General features: G+C 36.8%; 1 protein-coding gene across 5 annotated transcripts in view; it reads right to left on the reverse strand.

Moving 5' to 3' along the window:
- LOC121313087 (lanC-like protein 2) overlaps positions 1–17,862 on the reverse strand; it is a 59,550-nt gene that overhangs the window by 9,344 nt on the left and 32,344 nt on the right. For 4 of the 5 annotated variants that reach the window (XM_041245240.1, XM_041245235.1, XM_041245234.1 and 1 more), the window contains 4 exons: positions 13,889–14,071; positions 10,321–10,497; positions 8,949–9,021; positions 1,066–2,731 (listed from right to left, as the gene is read on the reverse strand). In XM_041245240.1, coding sequence (XP_041101174.1) covers positions 2,655–2,731; positions 8,949–9,021; positions 10,321–10,497; positions 13,889–14,071 — 510 coding nt within the window. In that variant the 3' untranslated portion in view covers positions 1,066–2,654. Of the gene's footprint in view, positions 1–1,065; positions 2,732–8,948; positions 9,022–10,320; positions 10,498–13,888; positions 14,072–17,862 lie in introns of those variants that run through there. The other variant, XM_041245236.1, reaches the window with a different exon arrangement.

A 17,862-nucleotide genomic window follows, 5' to 3' on the forward strand; every position in this document is an offset into this window, starting at 1 on the left:
TGGTGTAGCATTATATTGGAAAATGAAATCTGTACAAAGAAATACAACTTTTGAGGAAAAGAGTTTTCTCACTGTTTGTTACATTAGATGTGAAACATGGAAAAAGGTAGATTATTTGGGCAGCATGTGTTAGGCCTACATATTCTCCATTTTTTTTAAAGCAATATACTACAGTGAATTAACTGCAAACATTAGGGGATGTTTCTGTACCATTACCAAAGACACAAAACTACTGGATGTTTTATTATTAATACTATTGTATTGAAAAATGTAAATATATTACAACTTATTGAGGGCCATGGTTGTTCAAAATAGCTTTGAGATCTTATCCAAATCCTTTGAAGCATACAGTATATCCTTTTTATTTCTAACACTAGTAACTTTACACCCAGTAGTGCATGCTGTGCACAAATATATACAACACCAGAGGATGGAACAAATGAAAGGATACCAAATGAAGTAAGGAGACAAGTAAGGGCAAGGGAGTCTGGACACCATCATTGCAACGCCTAGGAAATTCTAATACAATTTAGTATAAGGTAGTAAGATAGCTAAAAAGAACAAGTATCTTAAAATGACATTTAAAGTGTAGTTAGGTGACATCAAATAAGCTGTAGCCGAATTATCCATTATTGTTAACAACCACAATCTATTCTAACTTCATCCTCAATTCTGGAAGATCAATCTAATGAACATCTAAAGAATTGTAAAGCCATTGTAAAGCTACTCTACTGTTTAAAAATAGATGTTCTAACTTGGAACCTTGCAATCTAAAAAGCAGACTAAGAACTACATGTTCCACTAAAAGCAAATCCAGATAGGTGACTTAGAAAACGTCCTTGCAATTTAAAAATGCAATTGCTTTTTTGTACTAAACCTTTGTTAAGGATTCCTGATTCAGCACCCTACTGCAGAGTGCCAGCACCAGAAAATGGAAAGTAAAATTACAAATTGCTATGCTCAAGCGCTCCAAGAATGTATCTGGGTGAGCACATAAATGTGGGACTATTAAGTTTACCAGTGTAAGCTGTAAACAAAAAAAGAAGATTAACCATAGAAATCTCAACAGCTCAAAGTCCTGAGAAATCCAAACTTAGTTTCCCTTAAAATAAAGTATAAGGAAAAAAGCCAAACTTCCAGTCTGCCATATTAAAATGCCAGACCAACCAATAAACAGTGACCACTTTAGGAACTGAAGTTCCCTAAAACTACTATAATTAATGCTACTCATAGTATCTTCAACATAAAAACAATACAATTAGGTTTTTTTTGTTTTTTTTTGGTAGGTGGTGCCTGGAAGATATGTTTTCACTCATTGTTTTCAGATAGAAAATTTTAAAAGAACACAATAAATTATTGTGGCTCTCATCATTTCTCCAATTATCCCAAAACTCTCCAGATTTGTACAATCTCCAGGTGCTATCACTGGCACGATTTCCTCACAGTACGGTCTGATTATGTTAGCCCTTTTAAACATGCACACATTAAATGCACACAGTAACACATCTCAAAACAACAGCCACATTACATTTAGATAATTAGAAGACCCACAAGTTGACCTATTGATCTTCACCTCCTCTAATAACTTGCATTTGTAATACTGTGCAATCACTGTTCAAACCTTTGGTAACAAACTTTGGAACGGAATTAATTCAACCATAGTATAAGTATAGTATAAATTAATTCAACCACAGTATAAGAACCCCAGAAAAATTCCAGCATGTAAGAATCCTGGAAAATAAACCAGGAAGGACAAGGATACTTTTTCAAACACTGTTTAACAAATCAGAGATATCCACTGTCCTACAGAAAAAAATTTCCAGTGGTCATCCCAAATTACAGCAGGGCCTGCCGCAGCTACAGTAGCTTGGGCACATAATCTTTACTAGTGACCATTTATCTTATCTTAATATTGTGGACAGCATTTTTAATTGGGATTACTTCAACTTCAGTCAAGGTAGTGTTGCAATAATACTGTACCTGAATATCTTGGTGGTACTGCCATCTTTGACTGATGGTGAAAGATGCCAATGCCGCTACTCATCAATCTTGGGGGTGGGGTATAATGTGTTATCTATCTGACCAGTGGCAGGAATGGTTGTAAGAGCACAGAGAGCCTATCAGATTCCTGGATCTTAATCCAGTTGAAGCTCCTGCTCTACAGGTATTTTTGGGGAGGCTGAACAGTGTACGATGCATCCATGGTGCTCTTTTAAAGATCAAATGATCAGCTAACAATCAAAAAATGTGTGTTTCTAGGTTTAATCTATTTTTGTAAATATATAGACTGAAATTAGTACTTCATCTTCACACTGGCACATCCCAAAATTTAAGTTCTGCTTTCTCCATGCACACAAGACAACAATAAAAAGAGTGGGTCTCACAGATTAAGGAACTTGCTACAAACAGGAACACAGACACTGTACATTCACTGACAACAGCATTAGAAGCATGCAAGTTTGTTTCCAAGTTACATGGGCTTTAGTTACTGCTAGAAATTATAGGCAGAAGACGTCCTCTTATGTCCATTTCCATGCCTGTGGTCCTTGGGAAAAGCTCATAGTTTTGTTCTAGAAGTTGGAATTTGAGGCACTAAGCTGTCCAGTTGCCTTCAGCTAACTGTCCTTTCCATAAAACATTTATTCTTCCACTGGTCAAAGTTCAAATGCTGGGAAGTGAGATGTTTCTGGGTTTAACAGGTCGGAAAGATAATGAATAGCTCCAGCCATACCTGCAAAATAATACATATTATTAAAAAATATATATATATATATATTTTTTTTTTATTGAAGGCAACCATTTCTTAGCACCCTCCTTAGTAAACCTGTCAATGTCATTTATGTTGCTGGTTATTTCCCTGCAATGTTCCTGTTTATTTCTTACTTCTTTGTCATTATTACAGATAACATTATGTAGGAAATAAACAGCTCCTGTAAAGGGTCCAAAAAGTTTTTCTTGAAATTTTCACAGGAAGGTCAAATAAGCTATAGTTACATTGGGAACCATAACAATTCCTCACATTGTATTTTTCAATACAGACCCAGTAGAACCTTAGTGTATTTTGGGGGGCTAGAGCCGGGACTCCTCCCCAGAGTCATCCCGCTAAAATATCTGTCAGTCAACCTTTAATTACCTGTCAGTCACCCTATTTAAACCGTAGCCAGCTTCCTAATTCTCGTCTTGTTTTTCAGTTTCCTCCATCCTCTCTTCCTACTCCACTTTGTTGCGTCACCTCTGCAACGGTCCCTTCGGCGGGCAAGTGAAGCTGACTTCAGCTAAACACAGACGAAAATTCCCACTGGGCACATACGACCAAATAAGTTTAACTATATTTTGTTTTCCAATCTCCTGCTAATCTATTCATTTGCACCCGTGCCAGTCTCCCCCTTCAGAAAGCAAGCTGCTCCTAACTTTCGAGCTAATCATTTGCCTCACTTATCAACAGTTCTTGGGTGAAGGCCGGTTGCTCAACTGAAAACCCGTTACTAGATTATCGCCAGATCAACACATCGTCAGCATCCAATTGACTCGAGAAGTATTTTTGCAGCAATGGAGTCGTTTGAGGCGGATTTCTCGTCAAACCTGAAATGGCTCAAACTGCAGTGCAATGATTGTCTTATTTCAATTATGCATATTTATTCTGGCATCTGGTATTATAAAACACACATGTTGAAATAATTATAAGCTCTGTAATACATTGGGGTAAAACACAGTGGTGTACTGTTCCTTACAGACAGATTACAAAAAAGACAGTGGTTGTTATTTATTGAGGTCTGGTGTTTTGTCTAGTAATGAACGCATGTTGAGTCTACATTGCTTTACACTGTAATATTGCAATGTATCTCTCATTCAGTAATTTACTGACCACATTTGAATAATAAACACTGTTGTCTCAGCATATATATATATATATACACACACACACACACACACACATTTTTGTTCAATATATACAGTCACAGACAAAAGTAGAGATGCAATTTTATAATAAAACAACAAATTATTACAAAACATGCATAAAATGAAAAATAACATGGAAAAACAAATTTCTTTCCTTGCCAAAAGTATTTGGGCACCCTTAAATTAGTACTTTATGTGCCCACCCTTTGCTTCTTACAGCTTGCAGTCTTTTTTTATATTTTGAAACCAGTGCCTGGCATCTTTCCCGATATATTTTGCCCATTCTTCAACCCATACAGCTTAGAGTTCCGCAGTCGACTTGGTTTCCTTTTTATAACAACATGCTTTGAGTCAATCCACAACATCTCGATGGGGACTGAGATGGCCATTTCATAACTATAATCCTGCTTTTATTCAGCTACTCCTTTGTAGAATTTGCAGAATGCTTAGGGTCATTATCATATCAGAATACAAACCTCTGTCAAATGAGCCTGCAAGATTTCTTGATATTTTGCAGCATTCATTGATCCTTCTACAATATAAAAGTTGCCAGTGTCTGAGGAAGAAAAACTAGCCCATACCATCACACAACCTCCACCATGTTTACCACTGAGCATGATGAACATTTCTTTAAATTCTTCTCCTCTCTTCCTCCAAACATTTTTTTTTTCTTGGTGAAAAAAGTTAGATTTTGGATTCGTCTGACCATAAAATTTGGTTGAAAAAATAATCAGGCTTCTTCAAGTATTCATGGGAAACTCCAATCGCTTTCTTTTCCGTATTGCTTTTAACAAAGGTTTGCATCTTAACTCGTGTCAAATCTTTTTGCAGTATTTTTTTATTTCCTATTTATTTTTCAGCACTTGATGACTATGTTTTTATTTATTCTATAATTTTTAACTGTTCTATTGAATAAAAATTTCTAACCTGGCTTTTTATATGTTTTGGTCAGATGACAATAGAAAAAAATATGTCCCGGTTTCACTCTGGATGTGACATTCTCACCTCATTTTAATAAACAACTCCAGTTATTTCCAAATACAGTTTCCATCTTTTATATTACTCAATATTATTAACAAAATAATAACTGCAAAGACTAATTTGAGATTAAAGTTTCGTTGAATTTTCTGGAGAAGACTCCACCCTTTATCAAAGCTAACCTTAATTGTTTTAACAACTTGAAAGTAAGTGTCATATGGTAGCTATATAAAACATAGACAGTCCATTCTACGACGTGTCAAAATAATAGCGTTCTTTTAATTGTTACTTTTGTCAGATTTCACACCAGTTTGTCTCAGTGATAATCATTCGCTTGAGATTTTGTGATTTTTAAGGATCTCTGCTCAACAGGATTTGGCTGCTTTTTTGGGTTTTTTTTTTTGTCTTTTTTATTGTACATGATGAGATGGATCCGATTTGACCAAGACAAAGGTCAGTTATACAAGCTAAAACATTCATATATTAAATTATTAAGTAACTGGTAATTAGTAATACAATAGTTAGTGTGTTTCCGTGAAGAAAAAAAGGAAGCATAAATAAATCAAACATGACAAATATGCTGATTTTCTATCAATAGTGTGTCCCCGAATTTTGTGATTTACATACTGGAGTTCCTATATGCTTGTGAAGTCTGAGAGGAAAACATTGATTGGCTGTGATAACAGTCACTTTGGGCTCACATTTTTGGCTCCCCCTCCTTTTTGTCCCATAATTTGAGCTCTGTACCTAGCCTATATTTAATTAATAATTGTCTTATAGTCTCCACAAACTGCCCAGTCTCTTCTGTTGCAGTCACACCGCTTGCAAATAGTACAGAGCGGACTGTAAGATTTTAAATATTGTATTAACCATTTTACAATTCTCTTGTTATAGTAAGAAGGAATAAATACTTAATTGTCTCTCCCCCTGTAATCTCACACACCGCCAAAGGCCCCGTCTGTCTGAGAAAACAGGATAAGACATGGTTACTTTGAAGTTCAGAGTATCTTTTGAAGTCCAGCGGAAGATTCTGGTTTTCAAGGTGCTATTTCCACCATATAGAGCGGATCTGAGCATAGGTATTAAAAACACGATCACGCCCAACAGACAAGGTATCGGACTTTGGCTGGGGAAAGGAGGGGGGCTGGTTTTGCCTTCCTGTAGGGTCAAACCTACAGTCATGCTTGTATCGAGACTTGTCCGTGCAGTTCATATGTGGTTACGTTCTGTACTGTGTATCATTATTTTTTCCTCTGTTCTGGAATTAAACAGTTTTTATTAAAAATCGTATGTCCTGATAACAATTGTTTAACCACTGATCACACGTGTGCGTTTATCACGTTTAAAAAAAAACAAACAAAAAAAAAAAAAACAACATTTAAAAATGTCGGACTTTCACCATAAGATTCTGTCATGACATCACAGAGACAGGCAGTGTAGTGTCTGTGACATTACTAACTGTAATATTTTCCACCATTGGTGGGTCAATGGGCACTTCCACGTGGGTGCACCTCGTGTACGTATAAATTTAAACAGTGAGGGCACTCTGATCACAAGTCCGTGCAATATACAAAGTAAATAGACGTTTTTTAATGTGTGTTCAATCAAAAAATAAGAAGTTAGTTTTTTATTCTTTGTACATATCATTTTTTTTTTATTGGCAAAATCAGCAATAACCTACAGTCGTCAGGGTGCTTTGACGAACTGTCTGGCCCAGTAGACATATGTGTATCGACTCTCACTTTGAGAGTGGACAAATAGATGCTCTGTGTTGCTCCTCTAGAGAATAAAAACGACAAAGGAGATCTTTCCAAAATTTGTTGGTGTTTAAGGTTGTAAGGAAGCCTTGTCGATTTGTTTGCTGGATAAAGTCCGATTTCAGGGCTGTACATTTACAATGCTTATGACTGGCCTTTGGGCCCACCGATGTAACATGCCGATGACTGCCACCCGGTGGCTCCATCACGGTAGTGTTTTACTGGCCTCAATAAATTTGTACAAACCTGTATTGCCCTGCTCGGCAACTTAATAGCAGAGTTAATATATTAGGTTGTGTGTTAGCATCATTCAAAAATAAAATAAACAATGTTATGGATTATTTGTTTAACCATTCCGATTAAGTCTATACCATATGTTTAAATGGTAATAGCTGATCTATTTTTTAAACCTGGCTTTTTGTACATGTAACATGTTTTGATTAGATGACAATAATATAATACAAGTTATCATCTGGAATAAATTCACCCAATCTTTAATTTTTAAACTATTATTATGTTGTTTTAAATACTGTTATTTTTGGCTTCAGAGTTGCTATGGTGTCAGTAAATTAAAGAAGAAAAAAAAACCTCCTCATTTTTCACTGTGGAAATCTGGTAATCCTAAACTACATGGACAGTGCAAGAAACTGAAGTTCTGGTAGAAATTTTGGTCAGACACTGAAATCTTGCCGAACTCGACAAACTCACAAAATAGTAAAATATATTCAATCTTTTCTCACATTACTTTGTTTAATGCCAATAGTAGGAGAACCGTGCAGCATTATGTAAACTGCGTTCACCTACTGTAGGCGTTCAAGAAATGCATTCATCAAATTAACAAAGTGCTCCCCCAGTGTTTTCTTCCATAGAAATATGCAACAATCTAAACCATGCTATATTAAAAACCAGAGCAATACATCAATAGCTACCATCTTTCAATATGCCTTGCAGGATATTGTAAACATCACCTTCACACTTCACCTAAACATCACCTAATCTGCCACATTATGGCAAGATTTCTGTCCATCAACCAAGGAACTTGACAGAGCTTGAACAGTTTTGTAAAGAAGAATGGTCAAATATTACCAAATCTAGGGTGCAGCGTTGGTAGAGACCTATCCCAACAGACTCACAGCTGTAACTGCTGCTTTTGATGCTTCAACCAAGTATTAACTCAGGGGGGTGGAGACTTATCCAATTATGATCTTTCAGTTTTGTATTTTTAATACATATTTTTTTTCTTAATACATTTTTTTCCCCCTTAACAGTGTGGCATATGGTGTGTAGATAAGTGGAAAAAAAATCATCATTTAAATGCATGAAACTCTGAGGCACTGACAAAATGTGAAAATGTTCAAGAAGGTGTAGACTTTCTATAGGCACTGTATTGTTGTATAATGCTGCCACTCGGGAAAAAAAATGATGCTATGTTGTGCTCTATATTATAATTCTGCAATTGTAAACACATTGTTGTCATTTTGTTATTTAAGTGCTACTGAAATACTGTATTTCCGTTTATCATAATCATAATAAAAAAGTGTGTATTTAAAAAAATATAGCAAAATTTGTTTTGAAAACTGTCCAAATTGCTTAGAGGCCTAAGAATGAAAAAACTGCCAAAAATAAATGGACAGCTGGATGGTTAAAAGGCAACATGTTCATGCATTTTTGTGAACCATAACAACTATCTTGGAATGTGTTTTATTCAAAACAGGCTAGAGAAAGAACACTAAGATTGTTCATGTGGTTAAAAAAAATGAATGTCTGTTTTAATAAAAACATTTAGTAGCTGTCTTTGTGGAAGGCAACTGTAACCACTTTTTTTTTTTTTAAACTTATCATATTTTTTTTTTTGTTTCTGCTAGCAATCTTCAGTAAGCTGGGAGTCTTATATACATGACATCATCAGGCGTTCTAACTGGTTGCATTATATCCATAGGCAACAGTGTATACAGTTAACCTTAACCCTGGTAAACATCACTGGTTACAATTTCATATTAAAAGGAAAAAAATGAACAATATCAGTTTGATCAAATTGTTTTAAATTTAGATTATTTTATATTTTATATACACAAACAAAATTAAAACCTTTGCAAGTAACACTTGTTATAAGCAGTAAAAAAAAAAATATATTGATATTGCATTTACAACCTTTCTAACAGGTATATGCCACTATTTCAATTTGTTATTAGCTATATTGCCCTAGTTTTTTAAACCAAATTAGGCCAGGGAGCAATGTTTTGACCATTTGAGATAATAACCTCTCACAAGCTATTAATATATGCATAACGCAATTATATTTTAAAATCTTACCTTCAAAAAGAGAATATGGTCTATCTGGAATACGGCACCCATGGGTCCCATAATCTAAACACCACTCCGCAAACTAGAAAACAAAAACGAACATGAAGTCTAAGGATGTACCACTAGACACTGGGATGTTCTCCTTGTTTGAATGAAGCTCTTTTCTACAATTCAAATAACGCATTTTCTATATTGAACCTGGTGCATTTTTCAAAATAACTGAAAGGTAGAATTTACCCTTATAAATAATACAATTCCTTGCCGTGTGATATTGAAACTGAGTTTGGGAAATGCATGTTTATTCATCTTCTTATGCTCTTTCTTATCTTTTAATTGCAATACCTCCAAGGTAATCTGCCAGAGCAATTACGACATAAAATAATGATGCATCATGGCTCTTTCTGAAATCTATTATCTCTCTATAATCTATTGTTCTCCCTGGCTTCTCCGTGTTGGTTTTCTCTGGGGAGACTGCATGCTGGGATTAATGATAGTCAGCTGTCCTGGTGCACTGCAAAGGCAGTAAAAGGATGGCTGCTGCGATTATTTGCAGTGGCTGCTCTGTCAATTGTCATGGTCTGAGTTTTTAAAATAGTCTGGTAAAAGGTCAAACAACATATTTTTGGCATACAGTGAATTCAATAATTTATTTGACTCACACAAACCACTGCTTACTTTTGGTAACTACTGGCAAAGTCCAATATGTTCATAAATGACACTAGCTTGTACAGCCTTAACACACTGTAAGTTGTAAATTACACCTACTGTGACATTCAGTAGGAACTAAAGACCAACAGCATTAGTTAGGGTTTATTTGATCTTTGTAAATCAGCACTGCCTAACAACAATGGTTGATGGAAGTAGCAACGAGGACTAAACCTTTGTCAGTTAAGACATTGTTTTTCCTTTTACACATTTATAATCTAGCATGTTATTGTATCATTAAAAATTTTAAAAAGCTAATAACGTAATGTTTTATCAATAATAACATTATTATTATTATTATTATTATTATTATTATTATTATTATTATTATTATTATTATTATTATTATTAATTTTTTTTCTTTTTTTTTGTTTTTTTTTTTTGGTGGTTTTTTTTTTTTTTAATTTGTTTTTTTTTTTTTTGTTTTTTTTTAATTGAGGTTAGCAGTTTTACCATAAACACAGGGGCAATCTTAGACATGGATCTCACACCACCACCAAGCATAATAAGACCGTAAAACACAGGAGTTTATAAGAAATGGTCATTCACCATATATTATATAAGGAATCGTGTACACCTAACTGTATATAATAAGTTTGTAAATCCTTTGAGGGTTTCTAGTCATTCCTTCAAGGGTTTCCAGTGACACATAAACCACAAGAGCAAAACGGCCTACCTTGCAGGCTCTGTACAGGTACTTCTTCTCCTGAGTTAGGCTGTACATCGACAGGAAGGCGTAGCCGTTTCCTGCTGTCCCGTGACAGATTCCATAGCCTTTTCTCAGCAATCCCCTCTGCCAGATCACCTCACTGCATTCCACTGCATCCTTCAGGTATTTCTCCTCTTTAAACACCTGGGAAAGACATGACATGTGCAGTGGTGGCCACTCATGTTGTAGATCAACTTAAACCTTTTAGTTACTGTGACAGGACGGCTGACTGATGACGTCAGGCCAGATGCAGGAACCATGCATACAGACAGGTAGGTACTCGGGTGGAAAGCGCAGTCTTGCGCCGTTTTTATTAAAACAAAAATAAAGAAAACATTTGAAGAAAAAAAACACTGCTGCCAGAGCAAAAATAAAAATTTAAACAAAACAGACCCTAAGTCAATCTGGGCAGTAGCCTTCACTGTTCCTGGACTTTAAGTTTCGTTTTAAGTTCACGGTTTGTCCACATACCCACACGTTTATATGTAAATAAATCATAAAAATAATAATAGAACAAATACATTTTAAATCAGCAGGGCTTTGTTCTGCCCCCTTTGAGCGTGTGCAGGGCTTTCTCCTGCTGCCCTGCCACAGTTACTCTTAACATTTAAGATTTCCAAAAAAATGTTTGTTTTATCACCTTAATATGATTACCTATTACAAACATAGTTAGTTATTAGGAATTCATATTTCAGTTTCATTACTTCTGTTTATTTCAGTGAAGTTATGTTGTAGTCTCATTTCCATAGCTGTTATTAGAGATTTGCTTAATTACTAGCTTTGATAATCAGAGCTCAGGGTCATGATGTCTCCAAGACTCAAGTAAAACACATTAGAACAATGTGTTTGAGGGCTAGAATTCTACATGTTATTATTTAAGGCTAGGGCGATCAAATTGTTTAATAACAATCGATGGTCAAGCAATATTTATCATTTCATTACTCTATTCATTTAAAAAAAAAAAAATGTTTTAGTAATAATTCTCTGAGAACTTGTGCATTAATCTGATTCCATGATTTGATTCAAAATAGAAAATGTAAGCTTAAGCTATTTTGCTATTTTACTTGAACACCACCGGCCCAGCCCCAATACTACTACTATTACTGCTATCACCACTGATATTTCAAGCACAAATGTCCTCTTTCTAGAAAAATGCATGCATTATCATGCCACTAGAGGTCACTGTGAATTACCAGTTTGTTGCTTTGTTTAGTTAGTTACCAACTGAATATTAGACGTTAGGGCCTTAGTTTTTAGCATTTTCTTTTACATTAGGAAATCACAAAAGGGTGGACAGAAAATGTTAACTGGGCTGATTAAAGCACCGTAACAAATTAAACCTGGAACTGAACTGGTGTTGTAAATACATAATGTGCCTGATTTCCATACTTTGATGGTACACGTTGGATGCCGATATGCCTGCTGAACAGTGAAGAACACATATAACTGTGTATGTAAACACACTACCGCTGTCCATCATATCAATACAGTGATAAAACACATAACTGATCCGCCCATCAGGGATGGATGGGGGGGGGGGGGGGGGGGGGGGGTTGGGTACTATTGTACTATTGTACTCCACAGTGGACTGTTACTCCGACACTATTTGGGCCAGCGGTGCGCAATTATTGGAACTACAGCATCACAATTATCGCGCAGATATTGGTATATTCAGACGAATTAAGGCTTTCACCCTATTCAAATTTGATTGCGCTATGTGCTTATTGAATGTCCACCTTGAATACATTTGCATCTCATGTTTCTAATTACCGATGCATTACCATATGCTAATAGGACCATATTAAAGGAACAGAAGGAAGGCAGTGTGCTGGACAGAGGTGAGTGTATATTTCCACACTCGTCTGTTGGGCATGGGAATATGCTATAAACGTCACTATGATATGAACATGTTATATATGTTATTATGGAAACAAAAAAAAAAAGAGGTTTATTTCTTGTAGGTTTGTGCCGCAAATTGACCATCAACTTTAGGTAAACTGGACTCGCTATATCATGCAGCCTTGAGGTACATTACAAATGCAAGATTTAATACTCATCACTGTATATTATATGATTTGGTAGGCTGGACTTCTTTGGCTTTACACAGGTTGAAGCATTGGTATATTCTGGTATATAAGACTATTCAATGTAAATTATATGAATATACTTATTTAAATGAATACCTTACAGCTTCCCATAGTAACCATAGCCTCAGAGCTCATTCTTTTTTTGCATTTTAAAATCCCAAATGTGCGTACTGAGGCTGGTAAAGGGTCCTTTGCTTATTATGCCCCATGATCCTGGAATGAGTTCCAGTCCAAACTAAAGCTGCAGACCAAGATATCTTTATTGCAATTTAAGAATAAACTGCATGATTTTGTGACTGAGAGTTGTAATTGTTTTAAATAGTTGACATCTTTTGTTTATTTTGATTATTGTTTTAAATCTGATTTGCCTGTGTTTTAATTGTATTTTATTGTGTATTTGTTCTTGTTGTCTGACTGACTTGCTGCTACCTGCTTGGCTAGGTCTCACTTGTAAAAGAGGTTTTAATCTCAATGTGACTACCTAGTTAAATAAAGGATAATAATATATATATATATATATATATATATATATATATATATATATATATCTATCTGCTGACTGAGTGATCTCCACTGTATCATCTGCTACCTTCTGGAAGGTCCCGGTAGCCAGGATACACATACAGACAGACACTACCAATTGCTCAGACAAGGCATGACTGCACAGGTTTGTTCTGGCCAGGTCATAATGCAGCATGTGACATAGATGAGTCAGCACGTCTCGGTCGAGACGATACCTGGACACGACTTGCTCATTGCTGAGCTCCTCATATGTGTGCCGAGGCCGGTACCCCTTTTAGCATATCTTCGCCTATGCCGGGGCTGCGGGTGCTGGGTGTGCCTTGCATCATTCACATCCACATGTCCACGGACACGCTGCATGCTACCCACATTTCCCATTGTTGCCTGTTTGTAGTCAGTGCTGGAATGGTAGTGTGCGCGGAGTTAACACAGTCCTTTTACAATCCTTATTCTGCGCGTCACAAACCTGGTTTTGTGCTTGGAACATACCTTCGAATTTACCAGGATCACGCATATTGTCGGCCACTCCCCCCATGTTGCGCGATGCATACATTTTATTTCTGCACAGCGCAAAATGGATTGTGATGCGCAAAATACGGCAACTTGGCACAATTACGGCACAACGGCCATTTGCGACGCACATACCCCTCTGCGCGGTGCGCAAACCTTTCAAATGTCGGGCCCAAAGTCTTTTAAAACATATTTTAATTTAATTACCAGCTAAGAAATGTAACAAACAATGTTAAAGATAATTCAAAGTTCATTGTCATGTGAAAATGTTTTGCAAACACTATAGGAAAAAGAACAGTAGGTTATTAAAAGTTTAATGGATGTTCCTAAACTAGGTCTCGCTGTCAGACAGCAAGTTCAATTTCAGTTTTGCTTAAATACTTAGAGCATCGCGCTCCAGAGAGCTCTCTACTAACCTTGTAAGCTTGTATAAGCATGTGTATCACTCCAGGAGCCCCGTGACACCAGTGTACTAATCGGTCCATCTCGTTGCTGAGGGATGACGGGTAGTTTCCAGATCTGAACTTTTTGTGGCGTACATAGTCAATACTAGGTTTAACCAGCTCTGTCAGGACATCTTGATTCACCTTTGCACTTGGCTGAAAAGAACATCAAAATAAACACTAAAATAAACAAGTGAATCTCATTTCTTTTTAAAATGTTATTTTAATTGTATGCAGACAGCCCAAGTCTCCCAGAACTTCTGGGAGTCTCCTTGATCTGCCTAACACCCTCCCTCCTCCCGGAAATGATTGAAAACATCCCACAAGTATGGCTAAATGCACTGTCCCTGTTTCTGTAAAGGCTCTGCTGTGTATGTATCAAACAGCTCAGACGCAAAAGCCAAACTGGTAGCTTTGCTAAACAAGGTGCATGTTTGTTGGTTGGTGGGTAGGTACAAGGTAATTCAAGTTCATTGGTCGGTAGATAATAGGTAATCACAACGACAACGGTTTTGAAGGTAGGGCAATAATTGCAGTTGTACACAATGGCATCAGCGGGCACAGCTGAAGCTGAAACTGAAGGTGAACCACATTGTTTAAAAAATACCAAAAAAAAAAGAAAATATTTAACACAGTGCTCATCCGATTATACAAATGCAAGCCACATTCCCTTGTATTATTTCTGTAAAAAAATAAGCCCTGTTATTTATTCCAGGTGCACACAGTGTGCATAAGTCTTGTATTACATGTCCCATGTTTGTTTTCAATAGCAGTTATTGATTGGTTTCAACAAGTTTAACTCAAATATCGTACTAACAACATGTACAAATTGTCAGTGTTTTACTTTACTAGAAGTTACAATTGTGATGTATAGCTACATCAGAAAGGATTGCTCTGTGATTGTTTTGTTTTTTCTGCATCACACATTCACATGTTTAAAAAATAAATGACTTTAGTACTGAAGAACACCTGAAGATCTGTCATTTACTCATTTACTATATAAATAAATAACTTTTGAAAACCAGTCTTACATCAAACTAATTAAAAGCTTAAACCATTTAGAGATGGCTCAAAATAACTTCCTGTTCATTTAAAGATATTTCTACATCATTTAAAGATATATCTAAATAATTCCTGTTCATTTAGAAATATTTCTAAATGGACAGGAAGTCCATTCAAAACAGAGCATTTTCACAGGAAGTCACTTAAAGATATCTTGAAATGAACAGGAAGTTAGAGATGTCTTCACATGATTTAGAGATATCTTTAAATAAAACGGAAAGCGTAAGGATTTTGCTAGCATGGTGTCATTTAGAGATACCTTAAAACAAGGGTTTCCTTATTATTTACAGATATCTCTAAATCAGTGGTTCCCAACCTTTTTCAATGTAGGGACCACCTTGTTGTTTGGAGTTTCTGAAATGCTTTACAGATATCTCTAAATATTTCAAGATATCTTAAAATGCAATTTGAGACATCTCTAAATGATCATTTGGCTTGCCATAATCTGTTTGCTTCTCCATATACTTATCAACAAACCCCATCAATGACCTCTCAAACATGAATCATCTGTCACCGTCACAATTAACATTTCTGAGATACATGATGGATTTTCAATATTTAATTTTACTTTGCATTTGTTGGAACAGGAAGTGGCATTTGAATTACATTTTGCCTTCTGTTGTCAAAGTTACCAAGAGTTAGGGATCAATCAATCAATTTATTTGTATATAGCACCTTTCACCCCAAAGCAACAATATCAAACATTAATTACAACATTAAATACTAACAATTAAAATATAAAATATATATTTTCCATAAGCTTGAAACAAAACAGTAGTTTTTTAATAGACATTTAAATTCCTCCAAGAGTGTCAGCATTTTTGGGATGCAGAAGAAAGGGGTACAACTGGGGGCATGACTTATTTTTAATTACATTTTACTTTTTTTTCAGTCATTCTCTCTTGCTCTTTCTCATCTTTTTTTCTTTGTACTTATTCCTTTTATATTGATTATTGTATGGCTTTGTACATTAAATTAAAAAAAAAAATGTTGTAGTGTAGCCACTTTTTTAGTGTTTCTACGGGAAAGTAAATCTGGAAATTTGAGAGCTAGGGATGCAATCAAGAGCAAGGTGATTGATTGCTATTGACTTGTAGCAATTCAAGACTATGGGAAGTCTCTACTCAATCTGTGATCTTGATTGGTATAACACATGGATGAAAGTGGTCAATGATCATTTTGACTGAAACTTCTGAGCAAAAACCAATAGCCTAGCGTTCCACTTCAAGTACGAAATGTAACCATTACTGAATGGGTCAGTATACCCAAGCCGTCGCAAGGGCAAGATTGCCGCATGACCAAAATGCTACAAGGCTAAGCCGAGGCTGCGTTGTTCGGAACCCCAGTAACAAGTAGCTAGGGCTAAAAAACTGAGGGAGAAACTCACCTCTATGCCTGTGTTGTAAGGGTCGTCTGAGAAGCAGTCCTTAACATTACTTGCAAAACAATGGTTTTGAGGATCCGCAACATAAGTCTGTAGAAATTAGTAAAGGTATGGGGAATAGCCCACACTGCTGCATTGCAGATGCACCCTGGAATAAAGTCCACAAAGTTGCCATACCCATGGAGGAATGGGCAGTGAGCTTTCTGGAGGAGGCAAGTTGGCCAGCTCATAGACGGTTCAACTTTTGGTCCTGTCAGCATAGTATGCCAAGACCAGCACTGGGCAGAGCTCCCTTTCAGACTGGAAAGGAGGTAGAAGGAAGCCTCCAATTCCACAGATGGTTGACATGGAATGCCAAGGTTGTCTTTGGCAAGAGACAGGATTGGTACGGAGCGTAACCTTTGTTGTGGCCTCTGAACAAATTAAGCAGGCTTTCGCGATCGAGAAGTTCTGTATCTTGCTCACCCACTTTGTAGAGGTGACAGCAAGCAAACAGTTGCTTGGATGATAAATATGTCACCTCAGCTGAATACATGGGCTCAAACGGAGGCTACAAGAGTGCATTGAGCACCACGTTTAACCTCCAGAGAGGAACAATGTCCTTCATTGGAGGCCACAGCCACCTAACCCCTTTCAAAAATTGCTCCGCCAGAGTCAGTTTTGACATGGCAAGCTGAAGGGCTCCCAGAGAGACCTTAAACGTAGAGGGGGATTTCCCCTCATCAAACAGGTCCTGCAAAGATTGCAGTATTACTGCCATGGGACAAGTCATGGGCATGAGCCCACACAGCAGACACCACATCTGAAAGATGCTCCACTTGTACCCATCATGGGAACGTGAGGACGCTGCTCTGGCATTTTGTAAGATGTCAATAACCCTACTGGACAGACCCAGACGGCTCAAATGCAGAGGGGGCAGTGGGTTGATTCCTGGGAGGCAGAGATCTATCTCTGCTCTCCCGAACCCCTCCCAAATGAGGATCACCACCTTGGGGTGAGCCTCCACTCTTAGGTGCTGGGGCTCTCCTTGAAAGGAGATCAGCTGGCTATTTTTTTTCACCCTGGTGATGTCCTGCCGTAGCGAGAGTATGTTCTCGTGTGCCCAGAGCAAGCTTACAGGCCACGTGACGAGGCTGGGCAACCTGAGGTTACCTTTGTGATTGATGTAAGCCACCACTGTTGCATTGTCTGCATGGACAAGCACATGCCTCCCTCGAACCTAGATAGGAGGGTGACTGAGGCGTGATCTGGCTTGTCGCATGGTTCACTGAAAATATGGCTGTGTTTTGGGAAGACAACGAAAGTGTGACATCAACAAAAGAGGAGGAAGAACAAGAAGAGATTTGTACTGTACATCTGTTTAAAAATAAATTTCAATTTGACTTGTACTTCTTAAAATAAAACACAGATAATCACAGTATGTAAGATGACCATATTTTTAAGCTAAACTGGGATAGTATGGAAATATTGTGAATAACTTCCAACATCAAAGCTACGGGGA

Source organism: Polyodon spathula, chromosome 3 (genome assembly GCF_017654505.1).
Source record: "Polyodon spathula isolate WHYD16114869_AA chromosome 3, ASM1765450v1, whole genome shotgun sequence".
NCBI classification, from domain to species: Eukaryota; Metazoa; Chordata; class Actinopteri; order Acipenseriformes; family Polyodontidae; genus Polyodon; species Polyodon spathula.